Source organism: Cynocephalus volans, chromosome 3, assembly GCF_027409185.1.
Source record: "Cynocephalus volans isolate mCynVol1 chromosome 3, mCynVol1.pri, whole genome shotgun sequence".
NCBI lineage: Eukaryota > Metazoa > Chordata > Mammalia > Dermoptera > Cynocephalidae > Cynocephalus > Cynocephalus volans.
The window spans coordinates 119,699,108-119,724,552 of record NC_084462.1 but is presented as its reverse complement, the minus strand read 5'-3'; the positions used below and the strand labels follow the sequence as shown (position 1 = coordinate 119,724,552).

The 25,445-nt window shown below is 35.0% G+C and overlaps 2 protein-coding genes across 8 annotated transcripts in view; one reads left to right on the top strand and one right to left on the bottom strand.

Annotated features, from left to right (window-relative positions):
* Positions 1 to 372: 372 nt before the first annotated feature.
* On the top strand, positions 373 to 22,699 carry PPP2R3C (protein phosphatase 2 regulatory subunit B''gamma). Of its 4 annotated transcripts, none has more exons than XM_063088657.1 (14): positions 374 to 441; positions 522 to 656; positions 3,213 to 3,340; positions 6,488 to 6,592; positions 7,197 to 7,309; positions 7,870 to 7,967; positions 9,016 to 9,086; positions 13,279 to 13,411; positions 14,686 to 14,741; positions 14,819 to 14,894; positions 15,675 to 15,811; positions 17,867 to 18,004; positions 20,367 to 20,426; positions 22,039 to 22,699. In XM_063088657.1, exons 2-14 carry the CDS (start codon positions 608 to 610, stop codon positions 22,225 to 22,227), a joined length of 1,353 nt encoding a protein of 450 aa, XP_062944727.1. In that variant the 5' UTR covers positions 374 to 441; positions 522 to 607; the 3' UTR covers positions 22,228 to 22,699. The 4 variants fall into 4 exon arrangements, with proteins under 4 accessions (XP_062944728.1, XP_062944727.1, XP_062944725.1 ...); XM_063088655.1 differs by having other exon boundaries at positions 522 to 662; XM_063088658.1 differs by lacking the exon at positions 20,367 to 20,426 and having other exon boundaries at positions 373 to 441; positions 522 to 662.
* A 325-nt stretch (positions 22,700 to 23,024) lies between these two features.
* The window catches only part of LOC134371803 (signal recognition particle subunit SRP54), a 67,281-nt gene continuing 64,860 nt past the window's right edge, over positions 23,025 to 25,445 (bottom strand). For 2 of the 4 annotated variants that reach the window (XM_063088653.1, XM_063088650.1), the window contains one exon: positions 23,025 to 25,072. In XM_063088653.1, the coding sequence (XP_062944723.1) occupies positions 24,866 to 25,072 (207 nt within the window). In that variant the 3' untranslated portion in view covers positions 23,025 to 24,865. The remainder of the gene's footprint in view (positions 25,073 to 25,445) is intronic. The other 2 variants (XM_063088652.1, XM_063088654.1) reach the window with 2 other exon arrangements.

Genomic DNA, 25,445 nt, shown 5'->3' with positions numbered 1-25,445 from the left:
TAAACGCAGCGGAAACTACAGTGTCCACAATGCACCGCGCAGGCCCCGGCCCTCGGGGACGTGAGTGAATTGGGCGCAGGAGTTTGGATGGGCCCCGCAGAGAGAAAAAAAGGCAATTTTGAAGGTTTTAGTAGCACAAGAAGGAAGAGACGGCTGCTGAATCGTCTGCTACATTCAGGAGACCTGTAGGGCTTCTGGGTATCCGCAATGAACAATGGAAAGACTTTGTGAAGGAAGAAAGCGCGTTCTTCAAACCGGAAACGCCAATGGACTCGAGTCACGTGGTGCACACGCGCTGAAGAAGTAAAAGCGCGGGCTTCCTTATCTTGACCTTTACAATCGTTATTAGTGAGGTAGGAACGTTTCCTTAAGGAAGATCATTTTCCATCTCTTTCACGTCTGTTCTGCCCGGTGATCGCCGTATCCTCCACGACAGCCACGGTAAAATCCATTTTTGCCATTAGCCAAGACTTCCGCCCATGTCCAAGATGGCGGTTGGACGGTCTTCCTAACCTTTACAGGGCTTGGCGGCTTCTGACGTCGGGACTGGTAGGGGGTGGAGCGGTTAGTAAACGCAAATGCGGGAGCCGCTGCGTCGGAATCAGCCATGGACTGGAAAGGAGTACTTCGTCGGCGGTTAGCGTCGCCCAACACCGGTAACAGTGAGTCTGGGAGGGGCCGCCTGCTGGGATAGCCCAGCCCTAACCTTAACTCCTAGAGGTGGGGGAAGAATGCGGAGGAGGAGCTAGTTGGAGTCGCACTTTGCATTTCTGTAAAACCTTCCCTGACAAGGAAGGCGAAGTGGAATGTGGTTTAGGGCCCGAGAGAGGTTTGACCTCGAGCTTCCCTGGGAAAGGATCTGCGGGCACGAAAAGCTTTGCCTCAGCTACTAACTTCCATGGTTTGGATCTAGATTTGCGGGAAATAACGGAGAACCCTGGCTCCAATAATTTTTCGACCTCATTGATCCTACCGCCTTTTTATTGTCACACCAGTTTAGATTTCATAATCCATATTTCCTTGTCTCTTTCCCCCTCCTTCACACTTGCTTGTTAACCAGCCTGGTTAAATATGCCTTTTCTATTCCACACCCGCACTCAAGTCAGCCGAAAACGGTTGGAGAAAAACAACCATGGTGAGTTATCTCACTTTTAATGTATGTCCACTAACCTAAAGTAGGTGTTTTAGTCACGTCTACCGTGTCTACCTAGACATTCACTCTGCTACGTTCAATTCTTCTCATCTCCCAAACCTTCAATCTGGCTTACCCATTCCTCACGTTCAGCTGATGAACTTGTTTTTTAATGTATAATCTCATTGAGAAAGCAGCAGCAAAGGAGAACCTCACGTGTTCCCTATCGGCTCCCTCCCATAGTTTTCCGAGCAACTGCCCGTGCTCATGAGAGTCCCTCTTCTCCAGCACTAGGTAGCATTCCCTTTGCGGTATTCATTGACTTCACTCCAGCCTTATCCCCTCTCTCATACATCATCAAATTTTCCTTTTCTACTGTATCCTTTCCATCAGTACAGACAAACATGCTGTAATAACCCCCATCTTAAAAAAAAAAAAAAAAAGTCTTTTGATCCCACTCCCCCCTCCAGCTTCTGCTACATTTCTCTGCACCTTTTATAGGAAAACTGTCAACATTCCCTGTACTTGTGCTTTCTCTGCTTTCCTCTCCTTTTAACTCTGGAACCCACTCCATTCCACTCTTTCACAGATATTGATTGCATACCTGTTATGGGCCAAGTACTGTACTGTTGTAGGCTATAACAGTGAACAAAAGATAAAAATCCCTGTCTTCGGAACTTACACTTTAGTGTGGGGAGAGATGATTAAAAAAAAAAAAAAAGTAAATTATGTCGGTTATACACATCCTGTTTAAGTCTGTTTCCTTCCTCAGTGTATTAGATCCCATCTTTTGTGCTAGTTCCAATTTTTGCCTACTCAAGGATGTCCACTCTCCTGCATCATCAATTTTTCTTTCTTAATCATTCCATCAGCATATGAACATGCTGGCATTTCTCAAACTTTCTTGATTTAATGTCCATCTCTATGCCTCATTTTTCTGTTCCCCTTATAGCAGCACATATTAAAAGAATTGTTGGTTAAATCAGTACTTGTCTCTAATACCTGCTTGTCAAGAATCATCAGTGACCTCCATATTGTTAAATCTAGTGGTCAGTTGTCCTCATTTTACTTGTAGACTTTTGCAATTTTCTTCAACAGCACTGAGCCATCGTAAAGAAATTAAATTATAGGTTTGGTCCAAGGCTAAAAGGTAACGTGCAGATGTAGCAGGAATGCAGTCATAAAAGGAATTCAGGGGAACGACTACAAGTTTGTTGTGAAGGTGGTGAGACCACAAACAGGAAAATAAACTTTTGAGCAAATACAGTAAGTCACAGAATTGAAAATCAGGCTGAAGTGCAAGTAGTACGGCAAGGAGGTTTTAAGTGACCGCAAAGGATAATCTGAGAGTATATTAGAGTTTAAGATTTCAGAACGAGAGCAGATAAGATCTGTGGTCTTGCCATAGAACTGAGTGACAAAGTGAAATAGAAGTCTTTAGAGTTGCATGGGTCATGGACACTCACATAAATGTTTATTCATTCTGGATGATTGCAGGACCCTGTGATGAGGAATTCTGTGTACCAGTCACCATGTTCCACAAATAAGTGAGGAGGAATAGCTGAACAAGACAGCTGGGTACCAATAGCAGGCAGGTTGGAGGGTAATAAAGCCTTCAGACGGTGTTTTTTTTTTTTTACATTAGGTAGAACAGTGATTATGAGGCTGAAACTTCATAATGTCAGAGGCTGGCCCTATTTTGCTTATCCCTCCAGCCCCAGAGTACAATGCTCTGTACATAGTATGGTTCAGTAAAAATTTTTGTGTATGTTAGGAACACTCCAGAGGTCTGAAGAAGAGGCAATGACTTGAGGATTAGACAAGCTTTAGTGCTAAACAGAAGTGGTGGGAGCATGCTGAGAAGTGGTCGAAGATGTAGGGGAAGCTGTTTCAGTGGAATGTAATGATTCTTGGCATTTCAGGAAAGTTAATATGATGTTCAGTGTCCAAGCATGATTGTGAAGGCCTTTTTGGCCCTGCAACTATTTTAATTAGACTATATGGTATGTAGGATGACATGAGTAAAAGCATTGCTTGATTTTAAAATGTGCTTTTCTCCCCTAATATGTTTTGTTACCAGAAAAAAAAAATGAGCAAGAATTAAAAGATGAAGAAATGGATTTATTTACCAAATACTACTCAGAATGGAAAGGAGGTGGAAAAAACTCAAATGAATTCTATAAGACCATTCCACGGTTTTATTATAGGGTAAGTGGTATCTAAGCAAATGTCTCACACAATTTATAAGTGAAAGTAATTTTTTTTAAAACTGGGAACCATTTTATTTATTTATTTATTTATTTATTATTTTTATTTATTATTAGCATATTCATTTTCATAAATCCTGGTATTTCTTTATGCCCTTTGCCCGACCAATCACTTCCCAAACCCCCCTGCCCCCCATCTCTAGTATCCTTAAGTTTGTTCTCTCCTTCTGAAAGTTCAATGTATTGTTGTGGTCTTTTCCTTCTTTCCTTCATTCCTTCTTTCTTCCCTCCTTCCCTCCTGCCAAGTGAAAAATAATTTTTAAAATGCGCTCAGAATTTTATATTTTAAAAATAGAGGGTTATATTTTAAATTTTGTATATTCTTTCATTCTAGTTGATCTTATCACTGTTATGAAACATTTCGAACCCAGTAAAATCTTTAATTTTGATACAAATTGGTATAAGAACACAAAGTTGTCACTTGCCCCCTTTTTTTTTGAACTACGGGCTTTTTTTTTTCCTAATTTTTATTATAGATATCAATAGTAAGTATTCTGTTGGGTTATGCTGTCTAGTGTATGACAGTTTGCTATCAGGTCTAAAAATTTTGCTCAAGGCTAAACTGAAAAATACATTGAGAATAGATAATCAAGGAGTTTCACTTAATTACACAGTCCCTAACTTATGATGGTTCAATTTAGGATTTTTCAACTTTATGGTGATGTGAAAGCAATGCACATTCAGTAGAAACCGTACTCAAGTACCCATGAGACCGTTCTGTGTTTCACTTTCTTTTTTTTTTTTTTTAAAGATGACCGGTAAGGGAATCTTAACCCTTGACTTGGTGTTGTCAGCACTACGCTCACCCAGTGAGCTAACCGGCCATCCCTATATGGGATCTGAACCCGTGGCCTTGGTGTTATCAGCACCACACTCTCCCGAGTGAGCCACGGGCCGGCCCCTGTGTTTCACTTTCAGTACAGTGTTCAATAAATTACATGAGATATTGGGGCCGAGCCCATGGCGCACTCGAGAGAGTGCGGCGCTGGGAGCGCAGCGACGCTCCCGCCGTGGGTTCGGATCCTATATAGGAATGGCCGGTGCACTCACTGGCTGAGTGCCGGTCACGAAAAAGACAAAAAAAAATAAAAAATAAAAAATAAAATAAATTACATGAGATATTTACCACTTTATTATTAAACAGGCTTTGTGTTAGATGATTTTGCCCAACCATAGGCTAATGTAAGTATTCTGAGCACATATAGGGTAGGCTAGCCTAAGCTATGATACTTGGTAAGTTAGGTACATTAAATGCATTTTCGACTTATGATATTGACAGCTAATGATAGGTTTATCAGGACATAATCCCATCATAAGTCAAGGAACATATGTTTCCTTTTGCCAAAACTCAAAAGAAGTCTTTGAAGGGCAATATGGACAAAACATTAAGACTATAACAAAGCTATTTACATTTGAAGGTGAAGTCTACTAAGAAGAAGAAGACTTATTTAGTATTCTGTAAAATGAACCCACTACAGAAAAGTTAGCTTTGATATCTTAGCGGGATGTCTCTTGAACCTGTTATCATCTAAACTTAATTAATTCTAACATTATTTGCAAATAGTAAACATTTTATTTAGCTAGCATGCTTAGGGATTGAGATATTAATACATTAGCCAGATATTGAAATATTTCTCCAAGTACAAATTTTTTTCATGTGAACATTTTTATCGGAAACTTTCCTGTAATTCTATATGCTTCCCAGCCTTTTAAGAATTATATGACTAATTTATATTTGTTGTAGAAAAGAGAGAAAATACAGCTAAACAAGCTGATATTTTCCTATAATAATATAAAACAGAGACATAAATAAAAAATTTTACATGAATCCTAAATATTTCTGTGGGCATGTGTGTGTTTTTAACAAAAATGAGATCCATCATACTTTTCCTGCTTTTTGCAGTTCACATTTTTAAACAGAGGCAACTGGACAACTGAGTATTTCTGATGTCCTAGGGGAGAGGAAAGGGAATTTAGATTTTTTTGAGTGCCTGAGTACTGTATAGCACTTTATACACATTATCTTGTATAACCTGGATTATCGTAGTATTTTGCTAATGCAGGAAAAGCCCTTCGGTAGGAATGATGTGATCCCATTCCTGAGCCCAGGACTAGACTTTCTTGTACTCCCAGGACCAAACCTTTGCCTTTCCCTTCTGATTCCTGAGGGAATCCTGTTTTTCCTTTCTCTTCTATGACCACATCCACATTGCTGATGGTTTCCTGTCTGCAGCTGTGGACTTGGGAAAAGTTTTTTCCCTTCTTTCTTCTTTCTCTCCATGGTCCCATGCTTCAGAGAAACTACCTGTCATCTTCAGTAGCCATTTCTCTCCTTGGCTGATTAGCTGATTAACTAGCACAGTCTCAGTCTTAGCCCCAACTTCAGCCCCACCTCCACCTCCTAATGTTTCTGCTTTTTCCATTTCTTTTGATGGGAGGGATGGTATCTTAGTTATTGAAAATGAAAGGTTAAAACCATAACCCCCAATTTGGACTAAGAGCTATTGAGGTACATTTAATGGGGCCAAGATAGAAAAAAGTAAGGAGAAATCCTTAAAGCAGATTGTTCTAAGTCAAGACACAATGAGTCATTTTAAAGTCTTGCTTATGGTTATTTCATAATCAGAGCTTTAAAATGACTCACTCCAGTGACTTATGGCAAACCTTCTTCCTTAGACGCTGACATAATAGACACTGGCTTGACCATCTCTAAGAAGGAAGGTGATCCAGTCTCAAAAGGTGTGCCTCTAAGATGGTAGATCTTCATCGAGTAGTTTAATTCTGTATCAGTCTAAGGTGACAATGGAAATACAGTGCTTTAAGAATATAAAAGGAAGCTTGGACTAGACTATTAGCTTTCTCAAGGCAGAGATCTTACCTTCCTGATCACTCAATTCTCTGTGGACCTGTTTTTGTTAAATGAATGTTAATCAGAATTAAGGTGAGATACAAGAAGCGATTTGAGGCAGTGGCATATAGTTATTTTATGAGTCCACATACATTTTACATGATCCAATAGTCTAAAATTTAATTTTAGAAAATTTACAGTATATGTTTTTAATTTTAGAAATTTACAATGTATTTTTAGTTGCCAGCTGAAGATGAAGTCCTACTACAGAAATTAAGAGAGGAATCCAGAGCTGTCTTTCTACAGAGGAAAAGCAGAGAGCTATTAGATAATGAAGAATTACAGGTAAGAATGAAGTAGAAAGTTGCTTTAGATATTAACCATTTCTTATTTGTACTATTTAAATCATGCAGTATCTTATGGTGCCTAGGGGAATCAGTACTGTGGAGTGGTACTGCATAAGCTCTGAAGCAGTGGTTCCCACCAGAATCAGCTGCTGAGCTTGCATGGGCCATGTTCCCCAAGTATAGTGTTGTTTGGTTTGCTTTTGTGTAAGTCTCTAGGTGATTCTAATGTGCAGCCAAGTTTGAGAACCACCATTGTAGGGTCAGACTTCAGAGATTCAAATCCTAGCCCTGCTGTATTACTTTAGGCAACGGACTTAACATCTCTGTGCTTCAGTTCTCTTCTGTAAAGTAGAAAACTACCTACATCATATAGTTATATGGATTAAAGAAGCAGTTTTTATGAAAAACTTAAAATTTAATAGGCACTCAATAAATGCTATGTATTTTTATTAATAATAATCAAAAAGATAATAGGGCATGAGATTCATCTAGTACTAACTCTGCTATCAGACTGTCGTTTTAATGGAAATGACACGTTTAACTACATTTTTAGTTTTGGGTTTTTTTAAAACTTACATCTTTATTTATGCAATTCTCTTAAGAACTTATGGTTTTTGCTGGACAAACACCAGACGCCACCTATGATAGGAGAGGAAGCAATGATCAATTATGAAAATTTTTTGAAGGTTGGTGAAAAGGCTGGACCAAAGTGCAAGTAAGAATAATTAACAAATGAATATGTTATGTTAAGCATTTTAAATGCCTCAAATGTTAATGAATATTGAAATCAATGGTATGATGTTCGAGTCCATTTGAGTTACTAATGAAATTTAATAAAACTGTTTATAGCCATGAAAACTTACTTTGATATGAAGTTGTTAAAAGAAATAATATAGTTATGGTATTTTAGGCCTTCATTCATAAGACAAAAGAATGCAAAAAAAAAAAATGCAAAGATGTATGACTTAATATTAGAACTTAATATTATTAGAACTTAATATTAAAAGTTTTTTGTTTGTTTTTGGTGGCTGGCCAGAGGGGATCCAAACCCTTGACCTTTGTGTTATAAACACCACGCTGTAACCAACTGAGCTAACCAGCCAGCCTTCTTAAAATTATAAGTTTTTAAACTACAAGTAGTCTCTATAGTTCTCACTTTGATTTTTCACTTTGATTTTTAATTGTATGAATGTATGCTGTTGTTAGCTAATTCATAGAGAAGTCGTCTTTATATTATGTTGGCAGACCATTTTAATCTGTACTTCCTTTTCTTAGGCAGTTTTTCACAGCAAAAGTCTTTGCTAAACTCCTTCATACAGATTCGTATGGAAGAATTTCCATCATGCAGTTCTTTAATTACGTCATGAGAAAAGGTGATTCATTTGTGTGGTTCTTAAACTCCTCCCATCTGGACTAAAACAAGTTTTTGGTTGGTGCTTTTATAGTATTTCTTCCATGTGAAACAACTCTCTTACTAAGTTTGAACAGCAGAATTTCTTGTCTTTTGACTAAGATTTGTTATACTATTATTATGATTCTCTCATGGAGTGTAGTAGAGCTATAATTTTCTACTGTAAATTTGGGTTCATTGTTACAAAAAACAAAAACACCCTCATGTATCCTAAAGATAGCATCAAATGAGAAATATCAAAAGTTGAACCAAGAGTTTTAATGTGTGGTGATTTGAAATTATTTTAATTTACTGGTAATTTTATTTCATCATTACATTACTGGTTGAGTTGCTTGAAAGGATAGTTTCAAACCCACAACCGAAGCGTCAGTTTCAAGGAGCTTCTATTATACAACCTGAAGTTGTTATGATTCCTATAAGTATCATAACGATCTGTGCAATTCTATCGTGTATTATCTTTAACTAATACTTGGTTGCTGTAATTAACCTCAGTAGAACAAAAGCAGCTTCGTTGAAGGCATAAAATTATACTAGCTGTCCCTATTTGGTGGAACACCAAGTTTAATAGGTAAAGAATGATGTCCTCAAGGGCATCAATATTATTGTAGCTTTAGTCAGGGTAAAATTGTTGAAATCTGCTATTTTGTGATATGTTTGTTCTATTTCAAACAATTTTTTTTTTTTTTAAAGATGACCAATATGGGGATCTTAACACTTGACTTGGTGTTGTCAACACCACGCTCAGCCAGTGAGCTAACCAGCCATCCCTATATAGGATCCGAACCCGTGGCCTTGGTGTTATCAGCACCGCACTCTCCCGAGTGAGCCACGGGGCCGCCCTTATTTCAAACAATTTTGAGGTTAGTAATTAATATGTGTGAGAAGAAATAAGTTTATAGTTATTGGATTAATTTGTTGTACCTCTAATCTAGCTCTTTATCTCCTTTTTTTCCATATATGCTAAAGGATAGATCTTAAAAATTCCATTTCATTTTCTTCTTTATTGTCAGTTTGGCTTCATCAAACGAGAATAGGACTCAGTTTATATGACGTTGCTGGGCAAGGGTACCTTCGGGAATCTGTAAGTATTAACCTACTCTTAATAACTACTAGACACCAAACTGTTAGCAGTAATTATAGCAGGGTATTGGGATTACAAGTGATTCTTATTTTTTCTGTTTTTATGGGTGGGTTTTTTTTTTTTTGCTTTTACAAACATATCTTATTAAAATTTTTTTAATGTATATTGACCATAAAAATTCCTTTTTAGATTCTTTTTCTCCTATCTTTATAAAAAGGCCTCTTAAAAGGGAAAATTTTTAAAACGTGTTTCAACAGATTTAAAAATCATTGAAGAAACAGTGAGAAACTTTTGGTTATTTGTGAATGATATCAATGTGTGATTGTTTTAAAAAGGGCCAAAAAGTTTTTCTTTTTTTTAGGAAATATAAGAGAAAATTAATGTGATTGTATTACCACCTGTAGATTTAGGGTTGTAAGGTTAGTTACCAAGAGGCTGTTTATTTCCTATTAAATACTAATGTAGTTAGGCCAAGTTATCCGCAGAGTATTATAACCTCATGATCCAAATGGCTATGCTTCTTGTAAGTGTAGGAACCTATATTACATGAACATGCTTCTTTTCAGCTCAGGCTTTTTCCCCAAATATGGAGTCCTTTTTAGGATTGTGGAGAAGAGGGAGAAGGGAGTTGGGCACAAATATGAACTAGGTTAATTAACCAAATAATTATTCAAATATAAGGTTTAAAGAAATGTAAATTCATCATTGCAGTTTGTTATGGTTCCTATTATAATTTATTGTATTTCTGATTTCTGTAGATAAAAATCTGGTAACTCATTCTGAACATTTACACTGGGATACCTTTCCAGGGACACAGTATAATTTTTGTCCCTTAAGTTTCAGACCAACCTGAATATAAAAGGCTCTTGCCTCTGTCCATCTCTCTCTAGCAAGGAATATATAATTTGCCACCTGTTGATACTTAGCTCTGAGAATTCTGGTTGGTGGTTTGGTTTATAAAACACACTCCCCTATTACTGCTTGTCTTGCCTCTTTACACAGACAGAAACAAAAATTGAAAGAGACAAGAAGAGGAAAGTCTATCTCTACAGTTGTTTTTAAAAGGGAATAATTTTCTGTTCTGTCAGTGAAAGAAAACACTTCTCTCAAAAGAAATATTTCTTCCAACCTTGGCACTTTGCCTTTAGAAAGCAGACTTTGGGGCCAGCCTGTGGCTCACTTGGGAGAGTGTGGTGCTGATAAACGGGTTCGGATCCCTATATAGGGATGGCTGGTTCTCTCACTTGGGAGAGCGTGGTGCTGACAACACCAAGTCAAGGGTTAAGATCCCCTTACCGGTCATCTTTAAAAAAAAAAAAAAAAAAAGAAACCAGACTTTGTGTCTTACTAATCTAAAAGTGCCTTCAAGACCAACATCTATAATTTGAGTAATATATGCAGACTTTCATTCACTTACTAAATCTTATTAAATAAGCATTTAGTGAACACTTAATTTGTGCCAGGTACTATTCTAAGCCTTACCATTATGGGGCTATTTTTTCCTAGCAGAGTAGGGAGACAGACACTAAATTATAAGCAAGATAACTTTAAATAGTAACAAGTCGTATGGAGAAAGTAAAATAGGGTACTTGGCAAGAGTATGACTGGGGTAGGGGCTATTTTAGATAGGATGGAATGAGCGCCTCTTTGAGATAGTGATTAAATTTGAGCCATGAAGGATGAGACAGAAGCCAGCTTTATGAAGATGTAGTAGAGGGAAAGGCAAGTACAGTGTCCCCAAGGCAAAATTAAACCTAAACTGTCCTAGGAACAGAAGGAAGCCAGTGTGGCTAAAGCATATGAACAAGGATTAGAGTAACAGGAGATGATGTCGAAGTAGGCAGTGGCCACGTGTAGGGCCTTTTAGGCCTTGATAAGGAGTTTGGATTTTATTTTGAAGCTAATGGGAAGTTTTAAGCTGAGTGTGTCAGGATATGATTTACGTTTCACTCTCACTGTTGTGTAGAGGACTGTAAGGAGCCTAAAGTAGAAGCAGGAATAGTTAGGCCGCTAATGCAGTAGTTCAGGTGAGAGATGACAGTGGCCCTGTCCAGGTAGCTGTAAAGAAAGCCAGAAATAGATTGATTAATTCAATATATATTTTGGACACCACCCCCAACACCTTACAAAAAAACCCAAAAACTTACTGCTGCATTGGATGTTGGGGGTAAGGAAATGAGGGAACTGGTGAAGGAAAAGTAAGAACGAAAGATGAGTCTTATATTTTTATTTTGAATAATTGTGTAATACGGGAGAGGCAGGTGAGGACCAGGGTTGGGGATGAGAAGAGAGTTAGTTCCATTTTGGACTTGTTAAGTTTGAGACGCCTTAAACTGAAATTATAAAGTATCTCAGATCTACCAGAAACATACTTAAAATGGTTAAAGCAAAAATAAAGTTTAAAAATAAATATAAGAAACCATGGGAGACTTTTGAATATATAATCTTGGAATAGGAAAAGCCTTTCTAAGTATGACAAAACTCAGAAGTCTAAAAAACAATAAATTCAGCCAAATTAAAATAAACTTGTAGGTCGAAGACCATCATAAATAAAGTTAAAAGAAAACAAACTGGGGAAAATATCTGAAACTCAGTTACAAATGATTACCCTAATATATAAAAAGCTCCTAGAAATCAAGAAGAAAATGGCCACTAACCCAATAAAAAACTGGGCAAAGGATATAAATAATTTAAAAAGTACAGCAAGTAAAATACAGATGTTTCTTAATCATAAGAAAAAACTTTAATTTCACATAATAAGAGAAATGCCAGATAAATCTACACTAAGATATCATTTTTTGCCTTTCAGATTGACAAAAATCAAAAAGTTTGATAATGCTTTTAATGACACCCTTAGTGTCTCAGTAATTTTTTCAGAGTGCCTCTGGGCCAAAAGAAATCCCTAACAATTCCATTTGTTAACCAGTTCTAAACAATTTAATGAAAGTATTTATTAAGCTCATTATCCTATCCTATTAGCCATTTGAAAAATAATACACAAAAGCTGAAAGAAAATACTTATACTTTTTTCTTCAATAACAGTTACTAATAAGATGTGTGTGCCCATGGGGCACTGTACAACTGCTCAAACCTGAGAATTAGGTTGGACACAGTCATCTTCATTTCCTTTTCTACACTGATTTTCGTGTGGTAGGAACCATCAAAAACCTAGCTCTGCAATGGTTTATGGCATCACAAGGAATATATTGCAGTTTTTGTGTGTGTGATCTAAGGTTGAAAATGTGAACTACCTTAAACTAGTAGTTCTAAGTCATAGCAACATCTGTCACTCAGTGTCCAACAGATGTTGCTATGTTTCCCTCAGAATTTTAAAATACCCTGCTGCACCTCTAGGAATTCACTGGAGCATTCCCAGGGCACCTGCGTGCTCAATTTGGGAACCGTAGAAATAGACTTCACATTGCTGGTGGGAATGTAAAATGCATGTGGCCTTTATGTGGAGGTGGGAAGTTTGCCATTGTCTATCAATCAAAATTATGCATGTGCATATACTTTGACCCAGCAATTCCACTTACAGAAATTGTATCCTATATTCCACAATATCTATGAATGAAAAATTAGCCCTTATAAGTATTGTTTTTAGTGTAGCAAAAGATTAGAAACAACCTAAATGCCCATCATTAGAGGCCTACTTAAATGGATTATGGTACATCCATAGAATGAAAAACAGCCATTTAAAATACTAGAAGCTCTTTGAAAGGCAACATGGAGTGACTATAAAGTATATTGTTAAATGACAAAAGCAATTTTCATGGTATGCTGCTTCACCCTCTGTAAAAAGAGGGAGAGAAGTATGCATATATATATATATATTGGGCTGTGTTTGCATCAGTTATCTTTGGAAAACTATCAGAAGTTGATAATACGTTACCAATAGGGAGAGGAAATAGGTGAGAGACTTTTTAATGAATATGTTTTTGTTCCTTTTCAATTTGTAACTATATAGAATGTATTACTTTTTCAAAAACATGTTTAAGTTGAAATAAAAAGTAAATTAGTAGAAAAAAATTTAATATAAAATAGTTTCACCACTAACATAGTCATGAATTTATTTCATCATCAATATATTAATGCTGAATAAGTTTTAGGACTGAAGTTATATCCCAGTATCTAATGAAGAATCAAGATTGGACATTTAATATTTTAAATTTTTATTTTGTTTTGTTTTCAGGATTTAGAAAACTACATATTGGAACTTATCCCTACTTTGCCACAGTTAGATGGGCTGGAAAAATCCTTTTACTCCTTTTATGTTTGCACAGCAGTTAGGAAGTTCTTCTTCTTTTTAGACCCTCTAAGAACAGGTAAAAGAAAATCTTACCTTAAGTTAGGTATTATGAGGATATTACATCTAAATCTCATAACTAGAGAAAAGTTTTGAAAAATGTCATATTTATTTTTTCTAACATGTCTTTGCCTTTAATAATCTGGCAAATCTCAAGGGGTTAGAAAAGTACAAAACACAGCATTAGTGCTTCGGTTTAGGTTTATATAAAGATCTTTTAAGATTTACTTGCACTGACATATAACCAACTGTGTGACAGTGGGGATGTCACCCAACTTCTTACAGTTTTCATCCCTGAGATAAACAGGTGTGAACTGGGTAATCAAACATTATGTCTCCTTTCAGTTCTAAGAAGCCAGTTATTCTAATATAATGTGACATACTAGAGAATTGTTCTTTTTGATGAAAAATATGCATTTAGGGATATGAGAGTCATTTAGCCATGATGTTTTTCTTTCTCAATTTAACTATCCTCAGTGGGGATCAGATTAGTAAGTAAATTTGGACTCATTAACAGTAGCTTTATCAATTGTTGTAACCTGCCCAAACTTAAACACATGTAATTGAGGCAGAGGAAGGGACAAACAAGGCCCAAATTAAAGTCCTTGTTGATTCTCCTTCTGTTCTTGAAAATCCATCTGTGAGTCCATCACAGCACATGCTAGCTGATGATCTTTTTAAAACTCCTCCACTGTAAGTAAATACACATCTTTTTCCTTTGAAATTTTACAAAATGATAGCTGTTTTGACTGTCTATTATGTACCAGGCAGTATGCTAAGCAGTTCACATGGATTCTTTCATTCTCAAAACCCCATAAAGAAGGTACCATTATCCACATTTTATGCAGCTAAGACTTAATGATATTACATATATATATATATATATATATGTAGAAATGGCGTTCAAACTTCCATCTGTCTGCTCTTAACCACACCTCTGATATTGCTTCCTATTCCAGAACCTGCAAAAGAAAAATTGAGACAATCTCCTTACTTGATTACCAGCAGTATCATAAAATAGTAGATTTTGGGGGGAATCTGATAGCGTAATTTTAGAAAGAATTTACCACTTAGATTTATATACTTGGGGTATACTACTAGAAATTTTATTAAATATTTCCTGTAATTTCCCTTTTCATGGCAATATGGAATAAGGACTTTGGAACATAAGAACTAGAAACTTTAAAATATCAATTGTGTAATTTCTCTTGTAAAATAATACCTTTAAAAAACTGAAGTGCTCTTGTTCTTAAAATGAAATTAAGTAATGGTATTTCTTTATATTCTTTAAAGGGAAGATAAAAATTCAAGATATTTTAGCATGCAGCTTCCTAGATGATTTGTTGGAGGTAAATATGTTTTTAAACTACTTAATTATACCACTTGACAACTGCTATCTTCTAATTATGTCTCTGTGTTCCTTTAGCTAAGGGATGAGGAACTATCTAAGGAGAGTCAAGAAACAAATTGGTTTTCTGCTCCTTCTGCCCTAAGGGTCTATGGTATGTTCCTATCATAATCCTAAAATTTGAATTATCCATTCCTCAGGTAATTGGTGTTCAGAGGACAGTTTTATACATAGACTAATTTACCTTAAGATCAAAGTATTCTAATTACCCTAAGATATAGTATTCTACATTACTAAAATTTCGTTTAAATACCAGCGTTTTAACTTTTTGGAACCCCTTTTAAGTTCCAACACTTTCTTACTTTTCAGTAGAATAAAGTAATTTGATCCTTTCTTGTTGACTCGGGAGCATCATTATGAACATCAAGTATTGTCTTGCCTTGTGATAAAATGCTGTTCCAGGGTCCACAGAGGGAGGTGTCGTAGGGTTTGCTTTTTTTGAATTTCATTATTCTGCTACATTACCCTGTTGGGTGATCTTCTGACTCCTTTTGGCATCCTTGATCTCTGCTTTCAAGTGCTAGCATTTCAGTGCTTTTTATTGAGCCCTACCCTCCATCTAATTTAGAAACCTAGGAATGTTCTAAAAAGTTGCAAACTGAAAACAAGTAACGATGTAAGTGAAACAGCCTCAAGGCCATGACCTTCATGATGAGTTTTCTTTGGTTGTAGTGTAATGGTGGTTCTGATCCAGAGTGCAAAGACGGTTATGTTGTTTATTACATACAGGCCACTACCCTAAGTATAACATAAATAGTTTGAAAATCGAAATGTTAACCAATAAAAATAAATTTTTGTTAATGTCTATTCTTTTGTCTTTTAATTAAAATTTCATTTTGGTTATAAGCATCTTTTTATCATCTTTCTTCCCAAGGCCAGTATTTGAATCTTGATAAGGATCACAATGGCATGCTCAGTAAAGAAGAACTCTCTCGCTATGGAACAGCAACCATGACCAATGTCTTCTTAGACCGTGTTTTCCAAGAGTGTCTCACTTATGATGGAGAAATGGTAGTTGTTTAAATCTGCAGCTAAGTTTAAAAAATTTAGCTCCTGAAGTTTTCACTAGCCCTTTTCTTGATGTGATATAGCATTATTTATATGTCAGTGTATAACAGTGTCTTAAAGAGTATGAACTGATTTGGAGCCTTTGGTCTTAAGGTAAAGTCACATTACAATGCTCGCCTTATGAGTTCAGGGCAAATAAAATTTTAATATTTTGTTCATTTCATTGTCAATGTACCTATTGGACAGGAGCATGGACTAGTTTTTAAAAAATCTGAAAAAATCTTATTTAAACTATTTCCATATAGATGGTTCAGTCATGAAATTATCAGGTCAGATAGTACCACATATGCCATGATTTAAATCTTAGAATCAAGTTGTATTAGTCTCTGTAAGTAGCTATATTAGTAGCTGAAGATAACCAACGTGTAGTTGTCCTTTTATCATGACAATGCAAAATACTTGAGAAGGAAAATCCTAAATAGAATTTTAAACTCACCATTCTTGCTATTAAAAACGTGTTAAGGGCCAGCCCCGTGGCTCACTCAGGAGAGTGCGGTGCTGGAAGCACCAAGGCCGCAGGTTCAGATACTATATAGGGATGGCTGGTGTGCTCACTGGCTGAACGTGGTGCAGACCACACCATGCCAAGGGTTGCGATCCCCTTACTGGTCAAAAAAAAAAAAAACGTGTTAAGGAATCTGGAAGGCTGTCCAGTTAGCTCAGTTGGTTAGAGCTTGGTGCTGATAACACCAAGGTCCAGGGTTCAATCCCTGTACTGGCCAGCCACCACAAGAAATTAAACCAACCAAAAAAGGATCTGATAAATTTTCTAAATCAGTGATGCTTAAGAAATAGTCATAGTGTAACAGAGAATGGGGTTTTACATTTTATTATTTAACTTTAATAAGTTTCCTAAGTAATATCATTGCAAACGAATAGAGGGAAAAGGCAAATTTCTTTTTGATTCCCACAGCTGTTGACAGTAGACAGTGAGGAGCTTATAGTATACTAATGACTTCTGGCGAATAAAGAAAATCAGAGGCCACAACTTTGGATGGACTTAGATCATGATGAAGCTGCATTTCTTTAACTCTTTATACTGCAAATTATGCAGAAAGGATTTCTTGAGCATTTTTGTTTGGTTTTTTGAGGGGCATGGCAGGGGAGGTTGTGTGGGGTTTTTTGTTGTTTTTTGCTGGCCGGTACAGGAATCAAACCCCGGACCTTGGTGTTAATAGTTCCACATGCTAACCAGTGGGCTTGAGAAAGGAATTTCTCATCTCAGCCTACAGAATCTTTTCCAAGAATGTATAATTTTTTCCCTACGTGAGAATCTCCCAAGTATTCTACTTCTTTTCACCATGCAAAAAAAGTAATCTATGAGTATCCCTTTTTCATACGGAAAACTTTCTGTTCTCTTCTTGTCTTTCTAGCCTTCATTTGAATTCTTTTGCCTTTTTTTGGATGGGAACAGTTGTCAGCTCACTATAGAATATCTAGCAGTCTTAAGATAGCTTCTTATTGGAAATCATCTGATTTAAGTCTGGCCAGTTAACCCAATTGGTTATAGTGCAGCCTTATAACACCAGGGTGACAGGTTCAGATCCCCATACAGGCCAGCTGCAAAAAAAGAAAAAAGAAAATTTTTCAACAATATTTCAAAATAGCAATTTAAATATACTGTTCTATTCATTCCAGACAATTTTTTTTTTTCAAAACAACCATAATGAAATGAAGATATAAGTTTAGTGGTAGTGTATAATAGCTTAATCACTGTCTTGTCTATTTCAAAAATATAAAGAAAGAAAATTATGGTTTAACACAACAGATCTCATAAGAAAATGAGCTATGTGCCCAAAACTATCCTGTGCAAATTAACTCCTACATAAAATTCCTAGAAACCAACATTAAGTGTACAAATGGATTTCACATTTCATATTAATTTAAGAAAAAAAATTTGCCACCTTTGATTGCAAGATAGCTTCATATCATCAGATATTCACTTGAAAAGTTACTTTCAACTAAGGGCTTTAATGAACATCATTTTCTTTTCTGCAGGACTATAAGACCTACTTGGACTTTGTTCTTGCATTAGAAAACAGAAAGGAACCTGCAGCTCTGCAGTATATTTTCAAACTGCTTGACATTGAAAACAAAGGATATCTGAATGTCTTTTCTCTTAATTACTTCTTTAGGGTAAGTCTCGTTTGTATAAATGAGTCATTGTTCCTTAAGACACACTGTACCATTTGGTTTAAATTACCTACTTCGTGACAATTTTCCCTAACTTGTGATTTTTAAATTTTTAACAAAAGGAGTTACAGAACAGATTTCAGAAAGAAATCGTCTTTTTTTAGGGATTTTTTCTGTTTTTAAAAATATAAATGGGCTAAATCAAAGCTTATTAGATTACATGTAGAATATTAAAAAGTGTGTAAATATATGTCAAGGGCCATACTAGCCATTGGAGATACAAACACGTGAGAAATTCTGCACTCTTATTGATCAAAAACTAGTATATAAAATATAAAATCCTAAGCTTTCATTAAACAGTTCAGAAAAGGTAGGCTCTTTTCCACAGAAGCTCTATAGACTTTGGTAGCTGTAGATTCTTATGTTGTAAAATAAAATTTTTTTTTTATTAATTTTAACAAAAAAATAAAAATTTTTGAGAAGGCCAGAATTTTGTGCTGCATTTCAATGTGAAACAGATTTTGCTGAAAATATTCTTTTGTGCTTTAGTTGGTCTCAGAGAATAACATGATAAACTCTGAAATGGAATTCGATTGTATCTGATAAGCATTCAGATACAACAGGTATAAAAGCAGGAATGCCTCCCTTTGTCAGACAAATTATTCCTTAATTTGAATAGTAATAGTAATTCCTTAACTTGAATAGTAACTTCCACTTGATAGAAAAAATGGGTTTTTTTAATCAATAAAAATGACATTTTCATATCTTTGTCATAAGTCATTTTCCCTCAGAGACTTTTTCTTTCCATTTAAAAAAATTTTGGTAATCTTTAAATAACCTTATCCGGTTTCTGAAGTCATATCTGGTTATGAATCTCATAGTATATATTTCATAATTTCATATTAAATTCCCTAAAAGACTTTCTATTACTATTTTTTAGACAGTAATGACAGCAAATATTGGATAAATTATAATCCCAGTATTAAAATATATTTTGAAAAAACTGAATGCTATTTGGGCTTAAATCAATGACTAATCTGAGAAGATAATACTACAACCCACCATAGGGATGCCCCACTTTAGACAAACCTATTAAATGAAAATTCAGTCTTAGAAGAACAAAGTAAATATATCTTTTGGAAATTAAAAATTCACCCCTTTTTCATGAAGATTTCTCTATATCTTTTACTCTTAGAGTGTTAAATTTTATTTTAAAAATACTTTTAAAATCTTTATACATATTTTTATCAAAGCTTGTTTACGCTTGGTTATAGGGAATAAGATAAAAAGTTTCTAGTGGTGAGTTCTATAATCCTAGGCTACTTTCATAAAGCCTTTGTACATCAGTATCCCAGAGATAACTGTTGGGCCTGGATGGTACACTCCAGATCATACCATCCAAGTCTACCACTGTATTAACTGGGCATACTCAGATTCCTTGTGAAGTGTCTGTTATCAGTGGCAACACCTATAGAGTGGATATTTGGAACATAATTAGCTGACTATATACCAAGAAGTTTAAGCTTTACATTTCCCATTGAATGACTGACCTAAAGTATTTTTTAGTCCAACTGATGACAGTAGTTTCTTCAGTCATTTCTGTTGTTAAAGTTTATAAAAAGGAAGAGTTTGACTTTGTGGCGGATAACTTTGAGTCACTGACTTCATTTTATATTTTAAAAATTAAATATCTGTCATATTCTAATAAATATTGTTCATAATGCTTTGGAAAAATAGGTCTTTTATAGGAAAAAAACTGGGATAACCGATTTGTATGGCTTTCAAAGTTAAAATATACACTGTGCCAACTCTAATATTGCTTTTTGTGTTTTACTATCAGATTAAATTATAGCTTTTATGGATGATTAAATTTTAGTACATTTTCAAAAAAAAAAGTTTGAGGGAGGTCTACCTCCATTTAGTAGAAGGCAAGGGTAGGGTAGGAAAGGAGACGATGGATTGGGGGTCTTAAAGAATGGTGAAGGTAACAACAGCATTTGTGGTCAATGGGAGGAGCTAGTCATAACACGATAGTTTCTAGGCTATGTTGAGGGCCTATTTAAGGTTGGAGAACATTCCTATGTAGTATCAGCAATCTGTAGTTGTATTTTTTTCCTCTGAAGTCCTCAATAGCTAAAGTACAGGTCTAGAAAGGTCAATAGTTACATTGACCCAGTGTTTAGGTTTGCTGACTAGATGTGAAACAAAGTCAAGGAAAGTTAAGAAGATCAGCTAGAGTGGTTGAGATGATGAGGTCTGTGGTCTGACAGAAAAAGTAGAACTAAAAGGGGGCTGTGAAACAAAAGGGGGGTAGGATATTGTGTATTTCATTTTTTATTTACACATTTATTTCCCCTAAATTCAGGCCATTCAGGAACTAATGAAAATCCATGGACAAGATCCTGTTTCATTTCAAGATGTTAAGGTTACCTTTTCCTTTAATTTACATATTACCAGATAATATTACCATAATAATACCAGATAATCATTTGAATTACATGAAATTTTATATGAAAGCAATTTTATGAACTATGAAGTACTATACTGAATCAGGTATTTGCTGTTATTTGTTCTGAATTGATGTATAAATCATTAGAAACTGAGACCACATTTAGAGTAATGATTTATGTAATTTATAATTTTAGCATTGTCAGCCTTGTGTTCTCATTGGAAGCATTCATTCATTTTAATTGAAAATTAAGAGAATCAGTATAGCCTACGTTCTTTGGCAGTCTATTCCACTGTAAACTGAACTTTTTAACTTAGGAACTATTTAGGTTTGGGCACTTTTTTAGTATGCTTTCTCAAAGAGCTGCTCCCTTTGATATATTAGATTTAAGGAGACATCAATCCTACAATATGAAAGCCTCCCAATATTTGAAACATATGCTGCAACTTAGCATTTTCGTAATTAGACTCACCAGCTATGAAAAAAACATTCAGTATTCAGTCCCATTTGGTTCAAGTTGAGTAACATAATAAAATACCCTGAGCAATTTAACCAGGTCTAAAATAAAGGGCTATTTTGGTTTAACATAAATGAGACAAATTTTAAACTTTCCAACAGGCAATTTAAGAACTAGCAATTTTAAACTGCAACCAATCTAGAAAAGGAAATTTCACAAACATACAGGATTAAAAATATATACATTTCATTTACCTGAATTGTTCTAATCTTTTAAAAATATAATTGCCTTCTTAAATGCTTCTAAATATTCTTGAGTAATTTTACTACAAAAAGATTAGAAAACATGTACTAATTCCTTGCAAATATTTATATTGTACACTTCACAATATAGAAGAGGTTATTCTATCTATTCCAATAAGTTTTAGCACAATTTAGCATCATTCTGGATGACTAACTCTTTAACACCAAACTCCCCTTCCGCCCATCCCATCCGAGGATCAGAGTAAAAGGTTGACATCAATATTGGAAATGAAGCTTTGTCACTATCTCTGAAGTATTTAAATTTTTACTTTACCTGTACTGGCCAGCCACCAATAAATAATTTTTTTACTTTAACTGAGCTGAGTTTTTACTTAAAAATTAAATCTACACCTTTCACCACCAATTACAAGGCAACAGAACAGTATAAGGAGTTAACATGTATTCAGAGAACACTGCATTAAATAGTTCTGCCACTAATTAGCTATTTAGCTTAGACTAACTCTAAGCCTTGGTTTCTTCATCTATAAAATGAGGGATAGCTGTCACATAGCTAAGGAATCTTCCAATAAAATTCTGTGATTGGATGGCTAGCCAGTTAGCTCAGTTGAAGCACGGTGTTGATAACACCAGGGTCAAGGGTTCGGATCTCCTTACTGGCCAGCAGCAAAACAAACAAACAAAATGGCTGGCCAAAAAAAAAGAAAATTCTGTGATTGCAGGTAAAGGAGATTGCCTATCTGTTAAATGGAAAAGAGAAAAAGTAGAACAAAATATTTTATGTAAGCTTAGTGTCTGCTCTTTATTTTATTTAGATCACTATGTGACAGAAATTAAGTGAATCATTTTTTTTTTTTTCTCTCTCTTGCAGGATGAGATCTTTGACATGGTAAAACCAAAGGATCCTTTGAAAATCTCTCTTCAGGATTTAATCAACAGTAATCAAGGAGACACAGTCACCACCATTCTAATTGATTTGAATGGATTCTGGACTTATGAGAACAGAGAAGCCCTTGTTGCAAATGACAGTGAAAACTCTGCAGACCTTGATGATACATAATCTCTGAAAGACTAGACTGTCTTTATTAAGATATACTTAAATGCTGCATGTGAAACCTTTGAAACAGAATCCTTAGAAACAGCCTAAATAAAACACATGCGTATAGAATACAGCAGATGTTTTGGTTACTGGAATGCTGGTTGCAATAGTTTGGAAACAGTAGGACCAAATATTGCTTTTTAGGAGGTGGAAAGTTCTGGTTCCATTTAGGTCAAATATGGAAAGTGTGATTTGCTGTAGGTAGAAGGTGTTCTATTTAAATCTGTATAATCTTTAGAGATAAAGGAAGTTTTCATGGAATATTTCTGACACTAGTCATTAAAAATTTAAATATTTGAGGGATAGATTTAAATTACTAACATGATCATTTTAACCTTCGATCTTCCTCTAAGACATTATATGTATCAAAGATTACAGACTTTCCCATTCATTAGAGTACAGCCATTTCATTTCTGGTTTAGAAGTATTTGGACATGATCTTTCTTTTAATAGGATATTTCAATAAAAATATTCAAACTAATGTTTTCATTAAAATCATTGGTATAAAAAACTTGTCTAGCTTTATTAATTAACCAGTACTAGGGTTACATTTACAAAACTTAAGTCCATTTTGTTAAAGAATTTATGATAATTCAGTGTAAAGTTTCTTCGATTATACTGTTTTGTTTATTTTCTATAAGGTGGAAGTTTAGAAGGTAGAATATCATGAACTATGATCCAGAGGGTTGAAAGGAAGTAGGAAAAAAAGAGACTTAAAATAAGACAAACCATTTCTTGCATTTATGGGAAATTTTATAATTTGCATAAACAAAATATAAAAATTTAAGGCACAGTATATTTATAAACATTACAAACTGGTCACTATTGGACAGGTAATGAAAGTAAAATTCAAGGAACAATACTTTCGTAAGTCACTATCTTCTTTCTACTACAATCAGAAAAGTTTCTAGGTAAACTGTTTTACGTACTCGTGCCTATAGGGAAAGAAGATTCAGAAGATCACCTTTAGACACACCCACCTTCACTTGATAACCAAATATCTGAGTTGAAGGTACTCACCCAAAATGAAGTTATAAACAAATTGGTGGTAAGAAGCCAGGTTAGCATTTAGAGCTGCAGGTAAACTATAATTTATGGTGACATTAGTTAACATAATCTGAAGATTAATCCTTTAAGCAGTAAATTACATAGGGTTTACACCCATGAATAAAAAGATTATCACATACTATGAACTAACATACCATTAATCCATGTAGTTTAAGACTCCTAATGAACAATTTAATTATCCCTCCTAAATTCTTCAACTTTCAGTTGAGGAACTTCGTTCATGTTCATTGACAATATCCATAATAGGCCCACTGTACCTATGCTGTGAGTTTCTTTGAAGTTACATTTTATATAGACATATTTAAGATTGAAAGCTTAATGCTGTTTAGAAGGCTATTAAGCATTAACTTCTAAAAGCTCTTAAGTTTGTGAAAAGGCTTTTAAGATAAGTCTTTCTAAAACACTCCACACATTCTTCCTTGCCCACATTTAGTTATATATCAAAGTCATACAGATATTTCATAAGGTTCTGTACATATATTTAGGAATACTTTCAAAATTAGCTTCATATTATGTACCTTTGTAAGGTTTGCAAATAATCCAGTACGTAGAGAAATAGCCAACCTGGTAAACTGTCCATCCACCTTAACTACTGCTACTTCGAAGCAGTGAATGAGAGAGAACTTCATTATGCTACCACTGTACCTTGTACAATATTTAACAGCTCCTTATTGGTTAAATCTAAATCTGTCCCCCAACTACTTTGCCTATAGGAGGCATTAGGGCTGAATGAGCGGCATAACCAAGATACCATGTGGATAATCATTAGGCATTACCACTTAAATACAAATACATTAATAGTTTCATTCCATAACTAGTGTTTTTAACATTATGTACAAAGCTAGTTATTTGAATAAACTCACACTTTTTCATAAAAGTTATTCTCAATGAAAGAAAATTCAAAGCACTTCCATCTTGCTCCTTTTATTACACACTCAGTGAACCATTCATCCTTAGTGTGAAATTAATGTTTAGATATATAAATGTAAGGCATAACATGAGAAAATCTAGGGGGGAAAAAAATCTTCATTTTAATCTGAGACTGAACCTGTAGGATTTATCAGCTCCAATTAGCCTTAATCAGCAACTTACCCCCCACTTTTTTTTTTTCCACAAATGCACAAATAACAGACAAGCTAGATAATTTTACTCTTCTTAAATTGGCAATTAGGGCTCTAGAATGTCCTTTACATTTTTTAGACTATTTTTAAACCAAAGCACTAATTCAACACACAGTAAAAAGCATAGGACAAATAACCAAATTTGAGATCTGGCTTTTGCCAGATGGAGCCTAAGAATAAAGAAACATTTTCTCCTTCCAGATAAATTAATAACTTAAAATATAAATAATTGTATTAAGTTTCACTGAATAGAGAATGTGAAAGTTCTGCTATAAAAAAAAACCACCTTAGGGCATCAATCAGAGCAGAGTGTTGGTAACACCAAGGTCAAGGGTTTGGATCCCCATACCAGCCAGCTGCCAAAAAAGAAAAGAAAACCTTAGGAGTTGAAGTTTGATAGTCATTTCATTCTACGGTGGGACAGAGACTGGATTGTGCTTGCTTTCCATAATTACTTCACAGTCTCCCTCCATTTCAAAATTGAGATTCACAAATGAACTGGATACCACTGTTTCTGGTTGATCTGTCTGAACAATGGAATCAGCCTGCAGCTTATTCTGTTGGTATTGTCTTTCTGCTTCCTCAGACATCCTGTTTTCTTCTTCTTCTTCTTCTTCCTAAAAAGGGGAAATATCAAGAATAATTGAAATACCATGTCCAGGAATAAGGAATTTTTCTTTTTCTCCCACTGTTAGTTTGTCCCATCTTCTTTTTTTAATCAAAACATTAGTGTCAGGTCCAATTCAGTTTGATCTAATTAAGATATATTTCTCCTTCCCCTGTTCCCAAATAAATATTGTAAAACATTTTAAGGAAAGTAAAGTTATTTTCAAAACATGGTCCAGCACTACCTAGCTTAGATGAGAATTGAATTAACTTTGACAGGGGGTATATTTTTTTCAGGTTAAGTCTACTCTACTAAAAAATTATATTAGAGTATGGCCAAGGTCAAGGGTTCAGTTTCCCTTTGCTGGCCAACCAACAGCAACA

Coding starts and splice junctions, on each gene's coding strand:
- PPP2R3C (XM_063088655.1), top strand. CDS start 608: ATGGACTGGAAAGGAGTACTTCGTCGGCGGTTAGCGTCGCCCAACACC. Junction 663..3,212: donor GTCGCCCAACACCGGTAACA/GTGAGTCTGGGA, acceptor TTTTGTTACCAG/AAAAAAAAAATGAGCAAGAA. Junction 6,593..7,196: donor TAGATAATGAAGAATTACAG/GTAAGAATGAAG, acceptor AATTCTCTTAAG/AACTTATGGTTTTTGCTGGA.